Below are 20902 nucleotides of genomic sequence, written 5' to 3' on the forward strand. Positions count from 1 at the left end.
CAGCCCAGAGCAGGAACCTTGCCTGCCAGGGAGGAAGTTGCTGTGCCCTGGGCTACAAGGGAGGCAGGCCACTCCTGCAAGACCAGGGTGATTCGTCCTTCTCCTAATAAGTCTTTATTACACACTTGCTATGTGGCAAGCTTAGGACCCAGAGGGCCATCTGGATGTAGGCTCTTTAGAGGGGCACATAAAATGAAACAATTAATTGGCATGATTCTGGCTGTGGATGTAATTTTTTAGAAAGTTACTTTGAATTCTAGCTTCAGTTGCTCATCCATGATCCCCAGAAATAGTAGTGATTTAATGCACTACAGAGAAGACAAGTCAGCATGATGTAGAGTAGTTAGGGAGGGCTTCTTGGAGGAGGAAGAACATGAGATGGGCTTTGAAGGTGCCCTAGAATTTTATCAAGCAGGGGAAGGAGCTGACAGGGATGAAACGGTGGAGGCCTGGTTGGTTAAAGTTGAGGCTGCAACCTGGGAGCGGATTGTGGAGTTGGGAGAGTTATTCTGGCAGCTCAAGATGGCCCACCTGGTGAATCTGCCATTGGCAAGAGCCTGGAGAGGCCTCCACTGCTACCTCCGAGCAGCTTTTAACTCCAGCCAGTGGGTTTCTGCAGCCAGCTCCCTTGAAGTAGCTGGCTTAAGGCACCACCTTCCCTGGCAGCAGCAGATGGCCAGGCTGGGTTGTGGGACATCTGGAAATGCTCCACCTGTGAGTCTGGAGCCTGTCCCACGGCCATACTCCTTCCCATGCCCTGCGCTTGGGCCCTGTTGGCACTGGTGGGAGGACGGGAGGAATTTGAAGACTTAAAGGCTCAAGCAAATTGCCCTGAAACTTGTACACAGTCTCAGTTCAGATGGCCCTTCTACCTCCAAAGGTCTGGGTTTCTGGGCAGAAGGGCAGGGACTTCTTTGGGCTGAGTTGACTGAGCTTTAAGTGGGAGAGATGGGTGGGAGCAGATCAGAGGTGCAGCCCTCAGGGGTCATCTCCCCTCCTTGCCATTGAGTTACTCAATCGGGTGTCCAAAGTGCTGCAATCTGCTGTCTGGAGGAAATCAGAGCTCCTCCTCTAATGTTCTCAGTGCTGGTTACCAATTTGTTAACAATTGGCTGAGGAATGATTCCTCTTCCTTTGCTAAGAACATTTTCCAACACACCCCTCAAGTCTCTAGCTCCCTGTTATCTCAGGATCAATGATGGTGGACTCAGTTCAGTTTAGCAAGCACAACTGGAATATCTGTGCTGCCCACCCTGGGACCTGACCCCATTTCAGATAAACCGCATGGATTGCGACTGAGAAAGCCGACCCAAAATGTGCTGGCACCAGTGTTTGCTCCTTTCCCTGTGGGGGAGCAACCAGCACTGGCCCTATTGTGTCTCCGTGTCCGATTTCCTTTAGTCAGGCTTTCTGGGCTGGGGCTCTGATGCATGGGTCTTCGTGGGTCTGAATGTGCTCTGAGGAGACTGTGGAGATAGACTGGAGGCTCAGAAGAGCTGATGGAGCCTGGGCTTTAGCAGCTGGGCTCTAGCCTACTTGGGGGAGTTGGGCACTTGCTCTTTCCCACCTCAGTGGCCACTAACACTTATAAAATACTTAGCATGTGCCAGGTACTGTTCCAAGTACTGTGTTAGTCTACTTCATCCTCATAAGTCACTCTGTGAAGTAGATAATCTTATTATCCTCCTTTTATAGATGCAGAAACTGAGGTACCGAGAGGCTGATAAGTAACATGGCCAGGATGAGAACAGGTGGCACCTAGGGCAGTCTCTTGGCCATTAACACGGTGTGATCCTCCTTACTCCGTCCTCGGGGACTGCATGCGGGACACCCCAGACCGTATCTCTGAAGTGTAATAACCCTCATTGGTGGACCTCCTCTAGATAGTCAGAGCATGAATAGAGACCTCTCCCATGACACCGAGGACAAGGCTAAAGCCCCACATTAGAAGCTTACTGTTTGCATTTAACTCTAGGGAGGGCATGCTGTCAGCCTCGGTGCTTCCAAATTCCCAGAGATAACGAGATGGGTCATAATTGGCTCATTTATACCAGAATCACTTTTTGATACAAAGTGTTGTTTTCTCCATGTTCAGAAACAAAACCAACCCCATCTCTGGCCCCTCCACCACTTCAGGGCTAGGGGATTTCTTTTTTTTCTTTCTTGAGGCCTCACTTCCTGCTTCCCAGAAAGGCAGGCCCCTTTGGGTAACCTGCTCCTCTCTCACTGGCCCTTGCCAGCCCTCCTCCCACCACCTTCCCGGAAGGGGAGTCCTTGGCCCTCTTTCGGGCTTCTTCCCGTGTTTCACAACCCCTGCATTCCAGCCGTGAAATTTGTATCTGGCTTTTCCCAAGATGATCAGTTGAGAAAAGCCTCCTTCGGCTTGCTGGCGCCTCCTTTCCCACTGCCTGCCCGCGTGAGTTTGGGAAGCAGCTCCTTTGTGCCACCAAGGGGAGCCTGGCTTCAGGGCTGCGCCTGCCAACATTTGTAAGGACCTGGGTCAAGGGGGGAAAAAGTCACTGGGCATCCTCTCTGTCTGAGGTTGCCTGGTTAGTTAGACGTGGACTGTTCTACAGAGTTTTGCCTTTGCTTCCCAGCCTCCCCACAGTGACCTGGGGGATGTGCATGGTCAGGTGCTTTGCATGGGGAGGTTTGCATTGCTGTAAACTTGCTCTGATGCTGGGAACCTGCATCAGTGTATCACGACCTCCTCCTCCCTCTGCCAGTGACTCACTGACTGAGGTTGGGGGACCTTTAGGGAGCTCTCTGAGTTGCATAATACCCCCAAAGAGGAGCAGGGCTCATGCATGCGCGCGCGCATATGTGTGTGTGTGTGTGTGTGTGTGTGTGTGTGTGTGTGTGTGTGTGTGTGTGTGTGTGTGTGTGTGTGTGTGTTGGCGGGGAAGGTTCCTGGCTATATGAGAAACATTTTGTAGTTGAGGCACCTTTAAAATGCAAACTAACCATTATTGCTGAGTCAAGTTTCTCAGTCTTGTGGAATTGCATCAGCAGCTTTTAAGGCTTTTTTTTTTCCTTGTTGCCTTAATTTTCTGGAGAATTAAAGCTTTGCAGCATGATTTCTCTTGTTGTGACATTTTCAGCTGCACCCTCCCCCCAATATATACACACACAGGACGCATGTATTTCTCCCCACTTTTATGTTCTCATCTCTTTGGCCTTTTGGATGAGGTGGCCCTGCTGCCTCTGTTCCCATCTTGAATGGCTTGTGACCTGGTCAGGGAGTCATCCTTTAAGAGAAAATTGTGTTTTGTTTTGCTCTGAGGCCCATGAAGATTAATTAGAAGAAGAAAATATCTAGTTTGCACCAGGGAATTGAGTGAAGGAAGGTGGGTTTCCATCTGGGAAAACAGCTGGGCTGTCGCCATCACTTGCTGTACGCAGGGCCGGCTTGGGTAATCCTCTGCTGAGGGCTCTATCATGTCAGTGCAGTGGTCAGCCCAGAGCCCGCGTCTGTCGCGTTGGCTCCCCTCCCCACTCCCACGCTGGGGAAGTACGGTTGTTTTCACTGGAGAGAAAACCTAAAAAGAAACAGCCCTGCTCCCACAGGGCTGATGGGAGGAAGGGCCCAGGCCTCCATGATCCATATTTGTCTTGCCGAGTGCCTGCCTTTCTGTGCCTTTCTCAGAAATACACATTTGAAAAGGCGGAACAGGGGCTCCACAGCAACCTGCCTGGGTGAATTTCTGTTTGGACTCCATTCTCTGCTCCACTTCCCCAAAGAGGGTGAAGCTGTGACCATTGTTAACACCCTAGCCTTGGAGTTTATGGCTTGCATGTTGAATTCTCAGTCCAAACTGCATCCTTCTTCCTCGAGTTGCACAATCAGAAGTATTTTTATCACCCATCCTTGATCCTCAGTGTCACCCAACACTTCAGCAGTGAGTCACTTCTCCAGGGAAGGGAAAAGGAAGGCTCAAAGGTGAGAGCTGGAGAGAGGAAATGAGTCAGTAACTCAGAAAACAGAAAGCCAAGGGCTCTGGCTAGAGCAGTCTCATTCAGGAAAGCAGGGTCCTAGTCTCCCACCCTAGTCCAACCACACAGCGGTCCCTGGTGCCCAGAGGAGTTAATAGTTGATTAAGGAATCCAGTAACCTTAATGCAGGTTTTACTCACTCTCTCTGCTTCCCCCACACTCCGTCCCACTGCTCTATCATCACATTCCAACCTTGGGATGTTCGCTGTGAAAATACTGCATGTCATTATTTAGTTATTGGTGTTTACCAACAACCTTTTAAGGCCTCTACTCCTTGTGTCATCCCCAACAGAGAATTTGTCAGAATGACCTGGTGATACAGCCTTGTGCTTAACAGTAACTGTGGAGATGAGCTGGTGCTCTCACCTCCACCCACACCCTGTCCCTGTCCTGCACTGAAGGGAGACCTGCAGTGGTTCTTTCTCTGGAAAGTTCAGAGCTTTCGTCAGCAATCTGAAAGCAAAAGGAATAATCTCCCAGGCTAGAGGCAGAAGCCAGAGGTTGGGCTGGGCTCAGCAGGCCAAACCCATTTCACTTCTGAATAGTTGCCAACGCAGGTGCCCTGGTTCCTGCTCCGGGCGTCCCCAAGGAGAAGGCCTCAAGTCGTGTGGCCAGTGCAGACGTCATCACTGTCACAGGACTGGGATTGTGACTAAAAGGAGTCTCGGTGGTTGGGCTTCTCTTCTTTCTGCACCTGCTGCCTTGGGCTAAAATGGAAAAATTAAGACTTTTCAATCTGTAGAGATCCAGCTGGTGAAGAAACATGGATATGGTCCTGTCCATCTGTAAAGTGTGCATAGGGTGAACAGGGGCATGTACCATAAACTGTACAGTACTAGAAATCAGGAGTCTATCTTGACACTGGAAGGAGAAGGCTTTTTAGGATATGCAAGAAGTCACCTTATACAGTGGGAAGTGTAAATATAGAATGTGTTATGAAGACAGGTGGTAAAGAAGAAATAAATGTAAAGATTCAGGTCAGTTGCTGAATTGATGGGGTGTGTCTCTGAGCCATCTCATAAACCACTCCTCAGTGCTCCCAATACAGGAAGATTCCTGGCTTGGACAGGTTCTTGTGGCAGAGCAGGCAGTTTTCATTGAGTATTGCCATGTGCCAGGCCCTGTGTTGTGGGCTACTTTTGTCTCCATTTTACAAACTAGTACACGGAGGCTTAGAGAGATTGTATAACTTATCTCGGGTCTGTGAGCCAATATTAATAAGATTTAGAGACAAAATTTGAACCTTGGGTTATTTGACTCCAGATCCAGGCCTCTGCACCACTGGGTATTGCCTGTAAAGGAGGATGAAAGTGGAGGAGGTGCCTGCCAATTCACAGGAAAAAATAACTGGAAAGAAGGCTTTGGAAGTCTGCATACCAATGCACAGAGTAAAGCTGATGTTTTAGTTTATCTGAAAACCCATGTGGGTGGCAGTTCAGAGGGGACCATTTGGCTGAGAGAAACATACTAAAAAATAAAGTGAAATCTGCTAGAGGATTATTCCATCCAAATGAGTGAGGTAGACATACAGGGAGCAGGAAGTGAGATCCAACATGAGAGAGAGGCAAGGGGAATAGCCAGCATGAAGGTGAAGAATGATCCTATGACGATGGCTATGCAGCAAGAACAGAAGGTGACCAGTTCAGACTGGAGTTGTTTGGAAGGATCCTCTGGAGAGATGTCTTTAAGAAGATAAAATTGGTAAATATTTGATGTGTTTGAAAATCTTGGGAGAATCTGTAGGCCACTGGTAGTTAGTTCAGGATTGAATTAGTGATAAACACATAGAAAACCAAGACAGTTATTAAATACAAGGAAAATAGACAGTTACACTAGAAAGGAAAAGTAATCATAGTATACTATGTGGCTCAGTTGTAAATAGCATTAGTATAGTATAATAATGTAAACACTTGATACTGATCCAAACAAACTCAGTTATCTTGGGAAGATTGGGGGGGGGTGTGGATGGATGAAAGGGAGCAAAAAGCTGGTCTTCTGTAGCAGGAAGTCGATAGCTAAAGCCTGAAAAGAAAATACCAGGAAGCAGAAGTAAAGTATATTATATTAGCGCCATTGAGGAAAATATCTAAGGAATCAGCTAAGAGAGATGACAGTGCTTGTCTCTGAGGTGTAGGGAGTGGGAAGACTGCTGATATTATAATGAACTTAGAACTATTTGACTCTTTAAACTTTAAAAAGAATAGTTAAAAAAAAAAGTCAGGGGGAGGGTGTAGCTCAGTGGTAGAGTATATGCTTAGCATGTACAAGATCATGGGTTCGATCACCAGTACTGCCATTAAATAAATAAATAAACCTACACCCCCCCCCCAAAAAAAAAGCCAAAGGAGTGATATTGTAGGAGTTGTTACAACTTGCCCTGCGTGGTGAAAAGAAAGGACAACACATTCCAGGTGAAAATCACATAAGTGGCACCAAGATAAGCCCTGGTCACACAAAGGAACATCAGTTTCCCCGGTGTCAGGCTGAGAGCTGAAGATGAACATCGTATAACCATCCAGCAGGCCTCCTGAGAGCGTCTGTGTTGGGATGAACAGATGGTGAGGGGCCCTTGGATGTGCAGCTGACTCTGACCAGCAAGGAGGCTGATGGCAGCAGTGACAGGGCCTTGGGGAAAAGCACTTGGGCAGAGCAGGGTTCAGGAGGGAAAATCCTGGGCCCTGTGAGAGCACTGCCTAGCCCAGAGGGAGTGTCCCCATAGCCTTTTAGGGGGGTTGTTGGGGATTAAGTAAATGGGGTTCTTGTGGCTAAGATTGGAAGATACTGGCTTACATAAAATGAAACCAGTTTGTTTACCCTCTGTAGTCCTCCTGAACATTTTGTGAATCTCTAATCTAAGATGCAGTGTTTGGTATCCAGCCCTTGCCACATCTGCTTTTCTAGAAGCTTCTCTTCAATTAAAATTCCATCAAATACCCTTTGGGAAGCCCTGCCCTGGCTTCTAGGAAACAGTTCTTTTAAGAGTTCAGGGAAGAAAAATAGATGTCTCTTCATGGCCCTAAAACCCCAGAAAGAAAGACCAGTCAAAGGATGGGAGGTTCTTAAGGAGAAATATTGTGATGACATTTTAGCTGGCATCAGGAAGACCTAGGGGTTTTGTCTCAGCCCCTTATTTACTCATTGTGTGGCCTTGGACTAGTTATTTAAAGTATCTGAGTTTCAGTTTCTTCATCTATAAAATGGGAAAAATAATACCTATTTATAGGGTTGTTATAAAAATGAAAGGAACAAAGTGTATACAGGGTTTATCCTAGGACCTGGCTTCATAGTCTGCACTCAATACAAGGTACCTCTTAATATTGTTATTGCAGATAGTCCCCTGAAAACTAAAAGGAGGTGTAATACCTGTAGGGACCAGTGTAGACATGTAGAGAATCCTTTACGTAACTCAGAAAATTTTTTGAAGAATTTGAACAAAACCTGGAAGGAGAAGTATGTTATACCACACAGACTTTAAGGAACAGGGTCAAGAAAAGCTGAAACTCAAGAAGAACTGAGTCTTGTTAAATAAAAAAAAAAAAGTGCTCTGACCAGTGAAAAAGGCTTTATTTTTTGTACTTCTGTTTGGAACAAGAAAAAAACCTAGGCCCAGCTGTTTGGACAGAATAATGTTAATCAGAGGCAGAGAAACAGCAAAAATTTACTTTAGTTCTGTTATGCTTCCATCTCAAAAAGAATGGTTAGCAGAATAGGAAGGGTCATCCAGGCATTCACAAGGGGATTGAAGCCAGGACTTCAGATTTCCTAGTCCACATGTATTGCACCTCAGAATACCAGTCGAATTGGCAGATGAAACTCATGAAGCTGATGTCAGTAATCTTTGAGGCAACGGGAGAGAGGTGTTGGCAGACTGAAAGCACTTAAAAATTTCAAGACGCCAAAAGCATCTTCCACACTCTAGACTAGGAAGCTTGGTGTCAACTCTGAGGGAAAATTCAGGGCTAGATTATTCAGTGAGTAAGCTGTGAACACTCTCTAAGGAAAAACAGTGAGCCCTGAGAGTCAGCATGGATTCACGAACAGTCAGGCCTGCCAGACCACCCTTCCTGCCTTTGTAGAAACACTTACCTATTTCTACTTGGTAGACAAAGGAAATGCTGTAGACCTTATAAAGGTGGGGGTTAGCAAGACATTTTGAGAGTGTCTTCTGACATCATTGTTGGCAAGACAGAGAAATTGTCTACAGAGCATCCAGGAGGGTGAGGGGCTTGTTGATGGGATGGTTGGGTTGATTTATAATCAGTTGAATGAGCATACCCAAAGAATAATGATGTCAGTCTGTCAGCCTGTCTGACTGGCCCTGTCCTGTTCACTGTTTAGTCAAAGCCTCGGATGAGAACATCGATGGCGAGTTTATCAGCTTTGTCAGTGATGTGAAATCAGGAGGGAATGCCAATATCATGGGTGCCAGAGTCAGGTTTCAGAAATATCCGGACTGCTTGAAACACTAGCCAGATGATGCAGAGTTCTGTTCTAAGCTCCAGATCATCTAGAGTACATACAAGTCGGGGGAGAAAATGTCTAAGCTCAGCCCATGGGAGAAAGCCTGAGGGAGATTTTGTTGACAGAAGGATTGCAGTATGAGTTGGTAGTATGATGAAGTTACAAAGAATAGACAATTTGATGACAGTTATAATAGAAATAAAGTATCCCCAAGAAGAAAGCTCTCAGTCCCTCTGTGACCCATGCTGGTTAGACCACTTAGCATATTTATTTCCGCACATGACACTTCACTTCTGGACATGACACTCTGGCTTTGACAAGCTAGAGTGAATCCAAGGGAGAGTGACTTGTATGGATGGAAGATTTCAGAACCTTGTCTTAAGAATATAATTGAAAGTTGGGGCCACAAATACTGGAAAAGAGAAACTGTTGGTGGGCTGTGGGAGCAGTGTTGGGGATTTAAAAGGCTGCCATCGAGGATGGATTAAATTACTCCTGGGTAACGTGAGGACCACTAGATGAGAATTGCATGAAGGCTGAGTGTGCTCTGTACAAGGAAGGCAGCCCCACCAGCACCTCTCTCAGCAGAACAAAAGCCTCAAAGGGGTTTGTTGGCCTGTAGTTTGGCCTTCCCAGAGCACCAGCAGTTGACCAGGGCCCACAGTGTCTGCTCAGGGAGTCAGGGCCCTTTCAAGCCCCATCTCAGAAGTCCCCTCTCCAAGTTCAGGGCAAGGACCTTTGCTCAGAAAAGGGGACTGACTTGGCCAGAGGCAGTTGGATTCTGGGCCCAGGATAAAGGTAAATAAGTCTCTCCTAAGCTCTCAACGTTCCTGCACAAGGAGCAGATAGACTTCTAGAGGCAGCGAGCTAATATCTTGTTAAGGCATTCCAGGCACTGTCAGGTGCTTCACCTTGGTCATCTTATTTAACCCTTCTCACAAAAGGTATTGTTATTCTTCCCACCAAGAGGATGCTGAAGCTTAGAGGCTATTTGCCCAAGGTCATATGGAACTTGAACCCAGAAACTATTGTTAGCCATTCTGCCTCCCTGAGTGTCCTTCATTCCCTGGCCCCCATCCTCCTAGCAGCCCCCAGGGAGTGTAGGCCATGCTTCCCTGGGAGCCATTCTCCCTTCCTACCTCGAAGCTCTGCCTTCCCCTCCACTAGGAACCCAGGGAGAAAACAGCCCAGCTGAAAATTAGGCCACGCTGGCGAGCACACTACTTATTTTTTTATGACTAAGATTAAGCTGACAACCATGCAAAACATTGCAAACCTGTGTCGGCTGCAGATTTAATACCTCACCCAGCCCACACAAATAATTCATGCTTCTGCATCGATGTCCAGAAAAAACAAATCAGCAAAAAGCTGGGCTCCTGCGTGTGTGTGCGGAGCAGCCGCGTTTCCATTGAAGCAGCATGCCGGAAATACCCAAGCTCCAGGACTGCAGATCTAGCGTTTTGCAATTTTTTTTTTCTCTTAAGAGATTAAACTACGTTTTCAAGTGATTGAAGGTTAGTGGGAGGTGTAAATGTGGACACTTGTCACATTAATTCTTCAGATGATTAAGTTCTTTTCCATTTCTTTAAAGCTGTTTGCACTTGGGTTTGATGTCCTCGTTCTGGGTGAGTGTGTTGTAGCAGTTACCAAGGTGACTTTAGCTGACTTTCAACAATTTATTTTTCCCTGTAGCTTGAGACGTCTCTAGCCCTGTGTGTTGTTGATTCTGCTCTCCCAGCCCCCTGCCCCCACCCCCAGTTTGCTATTCATCAGCATTTTTGCCTGTGCCAGAGAGGCCCTGCTGGCCCTGCCTGGCAGCCAGGCCTTTCAGGAGCGTGGTGGTGTGTCTCAGAGGTGGCGCAGGGAAGTGATGGTGAGAGTCACAGCCTGGCTCTTCCTTTTAAACTCACTCTGTAACCATAGGCTTGTCACCTCACTTCTCTGAGCTGTGGTTTCCTCACCTGTACAAGAAGGGTTAACCACAGAATCTACCTGGGTGCTTGCTGTGAGGACTGAGCACATGAATCTATGGACTCCTTACTCTGGAGCAGAGTAGGGGCTCACCAGAGGGACTGCTGTCTCTCCTGAGTTCTGCTTTTGCCTAGGGCCCTGAGGCAACTGCTGAGAAGTGGTGTTAGGTGTTGCCCTTCTCTGAAAGGAGGTGTAGCAGCCGGGGTGTATTGGGAAGAGAGCTAGTCAGAGGTCCTCGGCTCCCATCCTGGCTCCCAGCTCTGTGGCCTTGGACACAGTGCCGGCCCTCTTTTGTAAAGGAAATAGGTAGATTAAACAACCTCGGAGTTCCCTTCCAGTCCTGAGATTCCGTGACCCTCTTGGCCAGAGTGTTTGTCTCCTTCACAGGTCTTGTAAAAGGGCTTGTCAAAGGAGGTGCTAGGGCAAAGGGTAGTTTCAGAACTGGCTTTGGGAAACCAGAGGAAGGGACCTTTTTGTGAAAGAGTGGTCACATCTGGGGTGGATCCACCCAGCTGGTGGGATGGCCTCTGTTACCTCAGGGGCTTTATAAACCACTGCCTCAGCAGAGCCCTGTGCTGCCCGATGTCACCTTCCATCCTTGTGCCTGCTGACTCACATCCTCCCTCGGGAGGTGCTCTGCCTGCCAGGGTGCCTCGCTGGCCGCAGGCCCCATTGCTTAGCCCCTCAGTGTGTGAGGAGCTTGGGCCCCCACTGGCTGTGCAACTACCAAGCCCAGACATCCTGGGTGGCTTCTGCCGCTTGAATGATAAATAACTAGAGCTTCTCACTCAGTATTTTGATCGACACTTGGGGAATTGTTCTGAGATTCACAGCCCAAACCAGGATCCGGCCTTTTGAATGGGATCAGTGGGTAACCCTCATTTCCGGCTGAGGCAGATTTGAGAGGTTGTCACTGGGGGCAGCTGAATTTGAAAGAGCAAATCTTAGATTGCAAAAGGACTCTATGGCCCAGCTGTGGAGCAAACAGTTGGTGGGAAGCAGGACAGGTTGGGGGAGGGGGAGAGGTGGCAGTGACAGCTCAGTGTGGCTGGGGCCATAGTCAGGAGGAATCTGGTACAGGGCTCCAGGGGCCTCGAAGCCCAGCAGAGTGGCAGCCCCATCCTCCTGCTCAGCCAAGCCCACTTGTCTGACTTCTGAGAGCCTGGTTTCTACCCCTCAATGAGAATTATGTCATTTCCTGTTAGATGAATGATGTGTGTGTCACTGCAGCTCCTGGCCATTAGCAGGAGTGTGCCTGCTCTGAGGTTGCTCTGATGTCACAGCCTTTTCAAGGTCAGCTGGAAGGAAGGTCTTGGAGCTGTGTCTCCTGGCACTTTGGTACCCCGGTCTTGGAGAACTGGGATCTGACACTCCAGGGCAGGGGAAGAAAGGCTCCCAGAAGCCCCCACTGCTATCTTAGGGAAGAACAAGCCACTGTGACATAAGCTTTTATGTATCATGTGGGCCAAAGATGAGGCTTCAAAACCAGACCTACCTGTGACCAAATCCCAGCTCCACAATCCCCAGCTGTGCAACCTGGACAAGTTACTTTCCCTCCCTGATCCATGGCTCCTTATCTGTAAAAGGGCTGTAATGACAGTGCCCACCTCACGGGGCTGTTGGGAGATGTGATGAGTGAGGGGTGCCCCGTACAGCGGCTGCCACTTGGCAAGTGTGTAGTGGGCGAGTGGTGGCTGCTGTTACTATCATCAATCACTCTCATGGTTGTTACTCAGGAGTCCAGCCTGAGAGCCTCCCATCTTGCTCCTCCCTGCGGTTTTCACCTTGTGCTGAACCTGTTCCTGTGCTTGCTTTGCAGGAGCCGCAAAGACAGCCTGGAAAGCGACAGCTCCACAGCCATTATTCCCCATGAACTGATCCGCACACGGCAGCTCGAGAGTGTACATCTGAAATTCAACCAGGAGTCAGGAGCCCTCATTCCTCTGTGCCTAAGGTGAGCCCCACAGCATACAACCTGGCCTCAAGGAGCTGCCAGGCCTGTGCTTGCCATCACCCTCACACTGAGGCAGACTAGGGCCCAGGGAAGGAAGGGAGCTAGTCAGGCAGCTCCATCTTAGGCCTGTCAGGGAGCCTATGGACCCTGAACCCACCAGAAGTCCCCACTGTGCTGAAGAACTCTCCTTTGTCCCTTTGTTCAGAGAAGTGGCCCTCAACCCTGCTCCCTTAGGAAGGTTCAGTGACCTGGGGCTGGCTGAGTCTCAGATGCCCTACCATCCCACCAGCCCAGAGTCAGGGGTGGCAGGGTCCCCAGTAGCACTGGGGTAGCAGGGCAGGGGCTCTGGTGGGTGGGGCTCCATTTTCTCCTGCTCACTGTTTTTCCCATGCAAAACACTCAGTTCTCCAAACCCCGAAGCCAGCACAGCAGACTCCTTGAGGGACCAAGAAACCCAGCTGTGTCCCTTCTGCTGTTGTCCACAGTGCCAGAAACCCAGCCCTGTGGCCAGGATTCAGCTCTCTGCTTGGAGATGCTGCCCTGGGCTGAACCTATTGCAGCTGACTTCCTCCACAGCCCTCAAGGGTTCCACCCTCACTTTTATAGCAGGGGAGGCAGCAAGAGTAACTCTAAACTCAGACAACAGTGACAGGGAAGAAAGGGATTGCACTGTTTTGGACCCTCCCCACTGCCCATAGAGCCTGAGGAAGGAGCTTAGATAGTAACCAACCATGCCTAGCAGAGCAAAGAGAGCAAGCGGTCAGAGTGAATAGGGGCTGGCCGGGCACCCCCACCAGGACCCTAACCATTTCCCCCCCAGCTCCCTCTCTGGCCCAGGCTCAGAACCTTTAGACTGGTGAGGGTTAATCTGGGGCAGCCTGAGAATGCAAAGAGCAGATTTTGCTTCCTTTGTGGACTGGCATCTCTTTCCCACTGATGGCCCCCACCTGCCCTTCCCCCAGGTGTATTTCCAGACTGGGGATTAACTCAGAGTTAATTGTGCTCCCTCAGAGTTACCCCACTTAGCTTCAGCTTTTTTTTTTAAGATGTGGCCTTGGGGCTAGCCATTTAAATTTCGTGGTGGGGGCCAGGAGCAGGTGGAAGAGTCTGCGCTGGACACAGGGGTAGTGCTGTGAAGGCACTGTGCCATCATCCAGGGCTGTGGGAAATTTGGGTATTTTTTTTACCCCCACTCTCCAAACAAAAGGGGGGCACGATGCCCCTTTTAGCTCTGGGCCTGACCTTGGGCACATTACTGACTGCCCTCTCTGGCCTCAGTTTCTTCACCAGGACAAAAGGAGGTGGACTCCACTCCCCTTGCAGGGCCTTTGAATGCTGCTCTAGTGTCTGCTAGCTTTGAGCCCTTTGGAAGGAGGACAGTAGAGAACTCGTGAGAGTCTTCTGTTGGGAGGTATTGAGATGAACTTGTTTGGCTCCAGTCCCCTGTTAGTGGGCAGGTGGGTAGTCAGAAGGGCAGTTGTCAGGTACCCCATCCCAGGGAGCATAACCCCCACAGTCCCTGAGCCTTGGCCAGGCCTGCTCTCACTGTCTCATGTTCCCACCCTCAGGGGCAGGCTCCTGCATGGACGGCACTTTACATATAAAAGTATCACAGGTGACATGGCCATCACCTTTGTCTCCACGGGAGTAGAAGGCGCCTTTGCCACTGAAGAGCACCCTTACGCAGCTCATGGACCCTGGTTACAAGTGAGAAGGCTCTTTTTCTTCTCCCTACCTCCTCTCCATGGGTTCTTCCTCTGCCCGCCCCCTCCTTCTCCTCCCTTGGCAGCTCTTGGCAGCTCCCTTCCTGGTTCAAAGTAATTTTATTTGGGGCTGGCTATGAGATGCCATGTGGAGTGTGGATGCTACTGCCTATCCCTCCAGCTCTAGGAGCACATCCTGTCCACTCCCCATCTCCTGAGACACAAATGATAACTTTCCAGGCCCTGGCCATTGATGATTCTGTTTGCCATGGAAATTCAGGTTTGAGGGATATGAGACTTTCTGCACCCTGGATAAACCAAGGTACAGGAAACAGGGTGAAGCAGGATGGAAAGAAGTGTGGAAGCCACTGTCTAGCGCTATGTGGAAATCCCACCAGAATTCCTAGAAAGTGGGCATCTGGACCTGGACCTAGGGTTGGGATGGGCAGGCCTCAGCAAACAGAGCCTCCCCTGTCTCCTCATCTAACGGTTCTTCCATTCTTCCTGATGGACACCCAGCTTCTCTGTGCAGAAACCTACTGGCTTTTCCAGAACACTTTGTCCCTCCCTTGCTCTTCTGGCTGGAGTACAGGTACAAGCCATAGCCACGTGGGGTGCTGGGGCCTGAGAGCCATAAGCCTCCTTCCTGCCCCAGGCCTCTAACGGGTACTCAGTCTGGTCCAGCCCACTCCCAGATGTCTTAGCATCCTTCTTGATTTGTTTGTTGGGGGCATGGGAGGAGAAACATTCTGTCAAGAGTATGAAGAAAGGGAATCTGACCTTAATCCAAAAGGTGACCCTGCCTTATTTATGGTGTATGGTGGGGGGGGGGCATTACAGTAGAGGGGAAGAGAATTATGCTGGGTCTGTGGGTTTAGCCCATTCTGGGGTGGGGGTGGGGGTCTGTGAAGCATACATGCTGTTAATGTGGGCATGCCTTTTGTCCGGGTGTTTGTGTGAGAGCGTGTGTGTGTGTGGGCTTGCAGCCGAATCCTCCTCAGGCCAGCTCCCCGCTCCCCTCCCCACCAAAATACTAACCCTTAATTAAAACAAACAGCAAACAAAGGACACCAACCACACTCCCCAGACTAAGCCGAGGTAGAAATGGAAGCTGGTGCTTTAGGGATATTGTGTTCCATAAATTATCTTGATTTTTTCCACTGTTGTTATTACATTGTTTCATAACAAAATTACTTTGAACCATAAAGTTATAAATACATTTTAAAAGTCCCACTTGGTAGCATTAGATTTCTGTCCATGCAGTGTCGGTAGTTACTGTTACAAAAGCTCTGAAGTATAACACTTGAAATCAGCCCAGCACAAGTGGGAAGGGCCTCCCCCGACCCCTACCATATCCCAGGCCACCAGACTGCCCCTGTGGAGAGCAGGGAGGGAGCGCCCCCAACTCCCGCCCCCGCTGGGCTGAACAGGGAAGGAGTGAGGAGGTGGGGACTGTGCAGGAGACCCCAGCCCCTGAGAGGTCACAGGTCATCATTCTCAGCAAGTACAGTGTGCTGACAGATCTCAGCAGAAGTTTCCTCAGATAGCATTTGTGTGTATTGAAGGTTCAAGAACATTTTCTTGGGAAAGTACGGACTTCAAACTCAAGAAGAAATTCCCCCAACTTGCGTTTCACACGCTCAACTCAACCTGTCCTTGGAGCTCGGCCATCCACCTTGGAACATCTTCCTGCCCTGAGGAGGGGGATGGTCAGCATCTCCAGTTCGCAGCAGCCCAGCGACCTGGGCCCCCAGAGGACCCAGCAGAGATCATGTTACCCCTCAGTCCCCTAAAGGGTCTTGACCCAACCCCATTTCCCAAGCCCTTCTTCCCTGGCGGCTGGTGTTCCCCTCCTGCTCTGCTCCCCCTTGCCTCCCTGGCAGCCCCTAAGTGAGCTTGAGTGCTTGGCCCACTGACTCCCAGCAAATGGTCCCCTCCCAGGCACTGTTGCCCAGGGAACCGGGAGCGGTGGGAACCAGCCGCTGGCCTCTGCATGTTTCAATAAAGTTGCTGTGCTGGGAGCTGCTTAATCAAAGGCCTGTGTTATGGGCTCATTAGTGTGGTCCACCACAGGGGCCAGCTCACAGGGAGCTCCCGGGAAGGCTGGCTGGGGCCCCACTCCCCAAGCACGCACCCTTACTCACCAAGGGGTTTCTCAGGCCCTTTCCAAGGAGCCCTGGGAAACCCTCTGCCCCTGCCCCCTCCCTGGGCAGTCCTCAGCTGTGGAGCCAACACTCACACCGGCCCTCCTCCCTGCCCCGCCCCCAAAGCAGTCAGCACTTTCAGCATCTGACTGCCAGCCTGCCTTCCTCTTTAGGGTCTTGCCACTGTGGTCACAGACAGCTCCCTGGCTTGTGGGAACCTGGGCTTGTAATTACTTGCAGGCCTCTAGGTCTTCCTCTGGGGCTGCCTGTCTCCCTGGGAGTCTGAGGACCTCCTGGAGGCCTGAAGTCAGGCTCATAGTCACCAGTGAGGGCCCCCTCCACTGGGCCAGGAAGGACCCTAACTCCTCTAGAGGGAAACCCCAACAGAAAGGCCTGCCTTCACCCCCTGCAGGAATCTCTTACTCATGATTCCAGGATGCAGGGTGTCTCCCTGGCCTCTAAGTGCCCAGACCTGTTGGGGGCAGAGGAACAGGAAGGAGCTGAATGCAGCAGCTCCAGGACTGAAGAGACCCAGACTTCTGTTCTCTTGGCTGCTGCTTGAACATTCCCTGTTGGTCCCAGATGAATTGGGAGGGACTAGGAAGACTTTCTTGCATCAGCCTTCAACAGCCTTGGAAGCCCTCCCTCCAAGCCTTGGCACCTTGTTCTGGCCTCCAGCCCAGACCTGTTATCTCTTGGGGAAACGGCATGGCAGAGACACCCCACATGGGAGAAGAGTGACAAAGGAGAGCCTGAGAGAAAAAGGCAGAAGGTGAGGGAATCTGGGCCCTTTCCTGAGCTTGGGGAGTGGCCCCAGACAGGCCTCCATACCCACCTACTCCTGGGCCTGCACCTACCCTCCGTGCTCCCCTCTCTTCCCTGTCTCTCCAGTCCCAGGAGTATTGAGGCCCCAGCACACAGAAAGGCAGGGCTGTCTGCAACCCCAGGGTAAGCTCAGTGGAGGGGCTGGAGAGGCAGGAATCCTGCTCCTGTTCCTTAGGCTTTTCAGTTTCCAGAGGTTGACACCTGGCTCCTCCATTTGCCCCACTATTTGCTGTTTCATCTTTGCTGAGGCGGTAAAGCCTGCCTGCCAGAGTTTTGCAGGAGGGTCTTCAGACCAGGGGGAGGCCTGCCAGCGTCCTCTCCTGCACACCTTCCCCCAGCATTCCTCATCCCAGCAACTCGAACAAGCCTCTCTCCCTTGAGTCTGTCAACACCGGGCTGTTAGTCTCTGAGCGGGAGCCTGGCCCAGAGCTGAGTCGTTCATCCTTCCCCAGCCAAGGTTGATCTGAAGGGGGAGAAATTGGCCCCAGAGGTCACGTAGGGGTCACTTCACCAAATATGAGAATATTTTTTTAAGCCCTGCAATGCTTTCTCAGCTGTGTGGTGTCTGACAGCTCACCCAGGTGGCCCCCGTTCCCAGCCGTTCCCTACCAGCCCTGATGGGAGGCCCCTGGCTTGGGAGAAGACACCCAACAGCTGTTCAAGTGAGCTTTGCTTCTCCAGGCCAGACTTGGAGAATCACTGCTAGGCTCTCCTTCTAGCCCAGCAGCTGACTCACCACTGTCCTCTGGACAAGCCCCTGTGTGCTGTCCCCATGTACCTGTTTGGGCATTGTGTCAGAGACACATGGCAATCCCAGACCCAGGCCCTGGGCAGCTCCTCTCCTGTGCCTGGGCTGTTTCAAATTCTTTCACTGGTGACCCTGGCCACAACCTGGTCTCCCTGGAGACCTTTGCTCAGTCTGTCACCGGGACCTCATTAGGATTGAAATGCCAGCACTGTCCCCTCACCAGCCAGCGGCCAGAGCAGGAGGAGTCTGAGCCTGCTCCTGGCCACCAGAGCCAACTTCTCACCACCCACCAAGAACAGGAAATGAATGAGGCCTCACTGTGCCACACTGCAGTCGTACCTGCCACACACATACCTCTGCCCCCAAGCCTGATGGGGGAGGGTCTCTGGGCTTTTTTCTGGCTTTTGTCTGGCCTGTTGGGTCTGGGGGTGGGGGCACACTGACTGGACTGCTTCCTTGTCCCTGCCTTCTCCGCTTCCATCGTGGGTGCCAGAGCAGCTCCTTGGCAGGCCCTACCCTGTAAACAACACATTTCCTTCCCTGAGAGAAGGAAAAGGAGAGAAAAAGAAAGCCAAACTTGTTGGGAAGCAAGAACAATGTGTCAACACCAAGAGCAAACAAGGCCCAGGACAAAGTGTGGATTGTTGTACTAAGGGGAAGGAGTGGGCATTGTCAGTGCTGCTTGCAGACTCAGAAATACCATTGACCACAGACATTTGAATCAGATCTGGAGCAGCTGGGCCCTGCCTGCAGCACAGCTGGGCCTGCCCAGGGCAGGCACTGATGAAAGATCACTTTTTGGGTTCCTTCTGGAGCTTGCTGGGGGCCTGGGGAATTGGGAGATTGTTGATAATCCTCCCTCTTCACCAACCAACCAGGCTGTCCCAAGGTGGTGGGTGTGAGCGCCTTGGAGTAAGCTGCTGGCCTGTGTTCCAAGCCCCCTCCCTGACCAAAGGTGGGGGTTGGGGGGGGCAGGGAGCCACTGCTTTCCCTCACAGCTCCACCAGTTAGATGGTGGGGCTGCAGCCACCAACTCACCTCTGTTGGTTAAGCCTGTGCCCAAACCCACTTCCCCTGTGGGTCTAAGCATTCCCCAGCATTCCCCTCATATGATCTCCTGGGTGGCGGTGGGTGGGGAGCTTTTTAACATGCAGATGCTTTGACCTTGCCTGGGCTATTCAGATTCAGAAGGTCTCAATTCAGAAGTTTCTGGATGGGGCTTAGCATCTTCATATTTTCAAAATCTTCCCAGGGGGGTTTGCTGCTCAGATTGGTTGAGGGATTTTCCCCCTCTCACTAGAGTCTTCTTCCTCCAAGGGCTGTTCGTATACAAGCATAAGCATTTTCTGCCCAGCTCATAGTGAGGACTATCATCAGTGAGTGCTTTTTTCATTATTACTGATTATTATTGTTCCTACTGCTGTTTTCTGGGCTACAGTAACTATCGCCTTACGAACGCATTCACCAAAGTGGCCTGGAAACTTGCCCAAACTGTCCCCACTTGGAAACCATTTTGGAGCATGGTTTGCCTTCCTTTCCAGTTGGCCAACCTGGTTTTGAGCAGCTGCATGTCTGTGACACCCAGGGTCCCAGCCCTCTTGAGCTGAGCAGGTGGCTGGGAGGTCTGTGGCTGGTTGGGGTTGGGATCACTGGTTTTCCAGGCCATTGGTTGAAGCCAAAGTCACTTTCACCTCCCCAATTAGAGGCGAGAGAGGAGTCAGCCCTCAGTATAAGAGGCTTCTGGAATTGGAGTACCTTCCCCAGACAGGAAAAGAGCATCTTCTATCACCATGAGGTCAGATCTCTGTTCTTCCAAAGTCCAGGAGATTGTCTCCTTGTAACACCTGCTCATCTGCAAAACGGGGGTGATGGTTACCAACCTTACAGGACTGCCATAAGGATTCAGTGAAATCATGGTGGTCAAGCACTTGGCCCAGTGCCTGGCATACAGAGGAGGCACTGCTCCTGCTGTTGGCGGTGTTGTCATTACTACTATCATTATCATAACCCTTCCTGTGTTTATTTGTGGCAGAGCCAGGCAGCTCCATGGGGACCCAGTGAGCTTCAAGAGCCCCAAGCCCCAGAATTGCACAGATTTTTCCCACACTTGCATCACAACAGCGAGTCTGTTCCTTGTGAGAGCGCCCAGGAGCTGCTCCATCATAGCTGCTATCTCCAGTGTCCTGTTGATAAGATCTGTTAACATTCTCACCGCCAGTTCTGAAATATACAAAGAACAGGGCCTGTTTGTTCAATCCAAGCTTCTAAGGTTTAACTCCCAAAGGAAATTAAATTAGGTGCCTGGAGCTATGACAGTCTGTCGTGTTTCTTTGCAGGGAATGTCACCCTTCATATCACGCAGATCTCTTGTATAATTTTCCCCATTTAATTCTTTTAAAATAATGTGAAGTTTCCAGCAGGAACCAACAAATCACCAAATGTGAAAATTGAGGAGTGACTAGGGTTTGTCTTCTTTTTCGGTCTTGCCATCCCCTCCCCCAGCTGAGTGTAAAATGAATCCACACACAGATGGTACACACACTTGGTAGCTGGTCTACCAAAAGCCACCATAACTCACCACCATAACTCTCTCCACCACCAATTCCAGACATCTGTTGGAGGAACTGGCTTAGGACTAAACTCAGTGTTGGTAGGGTTACCTTTCCCATTTCTCCAACTCTTTGGGGTCTCACTGCATGGTCACCATCCCTGCGAACCCTCCCCCCTCCCCCATCTCACCCCAGCACTAGTTACAATCCCAGACCTATTTACCTCTCTGGCAGAAATTCCCTCCCTCAAATTATTTGTGGGTTAGAAATCAGCCCAGCCTGGCCCAGACTGGAGCCATTGTAATATAATTGGGTTTTAGGTATGCTTGTGTTTGTGCTAGCATTTGCAGAGATGGCAACTAGCCCCGGAAATGCCAAAAATGTGAATGTGACTTTTGTACTACTCAGGCAGACTGGTGAAAACTGGTGGAGAAACTCTGGACCTTGGGTTAGGGGGAGCCTGGGATAAGAGCAGGAATAGCAAGGGTTCCAGCCGTGGGAGGAATGGGTGGGACTGGGAAAGGGTCACAGTGGTCATGGCAGTCATGAGGGGT

General features: G+C 50.4%; 1 protein-coding gene across 6 annotated transcripts in view; it reads left to right on the forward strand.

Annotated features, from left to right (window-relative positions):
- The window catches only part of SUFU (SUFU negative regulator of hedgehog signaling), a 99927-nt gene that overhangs the window by 71954 nt on the left and 7071 nt on the right, over positions 1 to 20902 (forward strand). For 2 of the 6 annotated variants that reach the window (XM_064488369.1, XM_064488370.1), the window contains exons 9-11: positions 12245 to 12379; positions 13948 to 14086; positions 15648 to 16832. In XM_064488369.1, the coding sequence (XP_064344439.1) occupies positions 12245 to 12379; positions 13948 to 14086; positions 15648 to 15875 (502 nt within the window). In that variant the 3' untranslated portion in view covers positions 15876 to 16832. The other 4 variants (XM_064488371.1, XM_031461661.2, XR_010381979.1 and 1 more) reach the window with 3 other exon arrangements.

This window comes from Camelus dromedarius, chromosome 8, assembly GCF_036321535.1.
Source record: "Camelus dromedarius isolate mCamDro1 chromosome 8, mCamDro1.pat, whole genome shotgun sequence".
NCBI classification, from domain to species: domain Eukaryota; kingdom Metazoa; phylum Chordata; class Mammalia; order Artiodactyla; family Camelidae; genus Camelus; species Camelus dromedarius.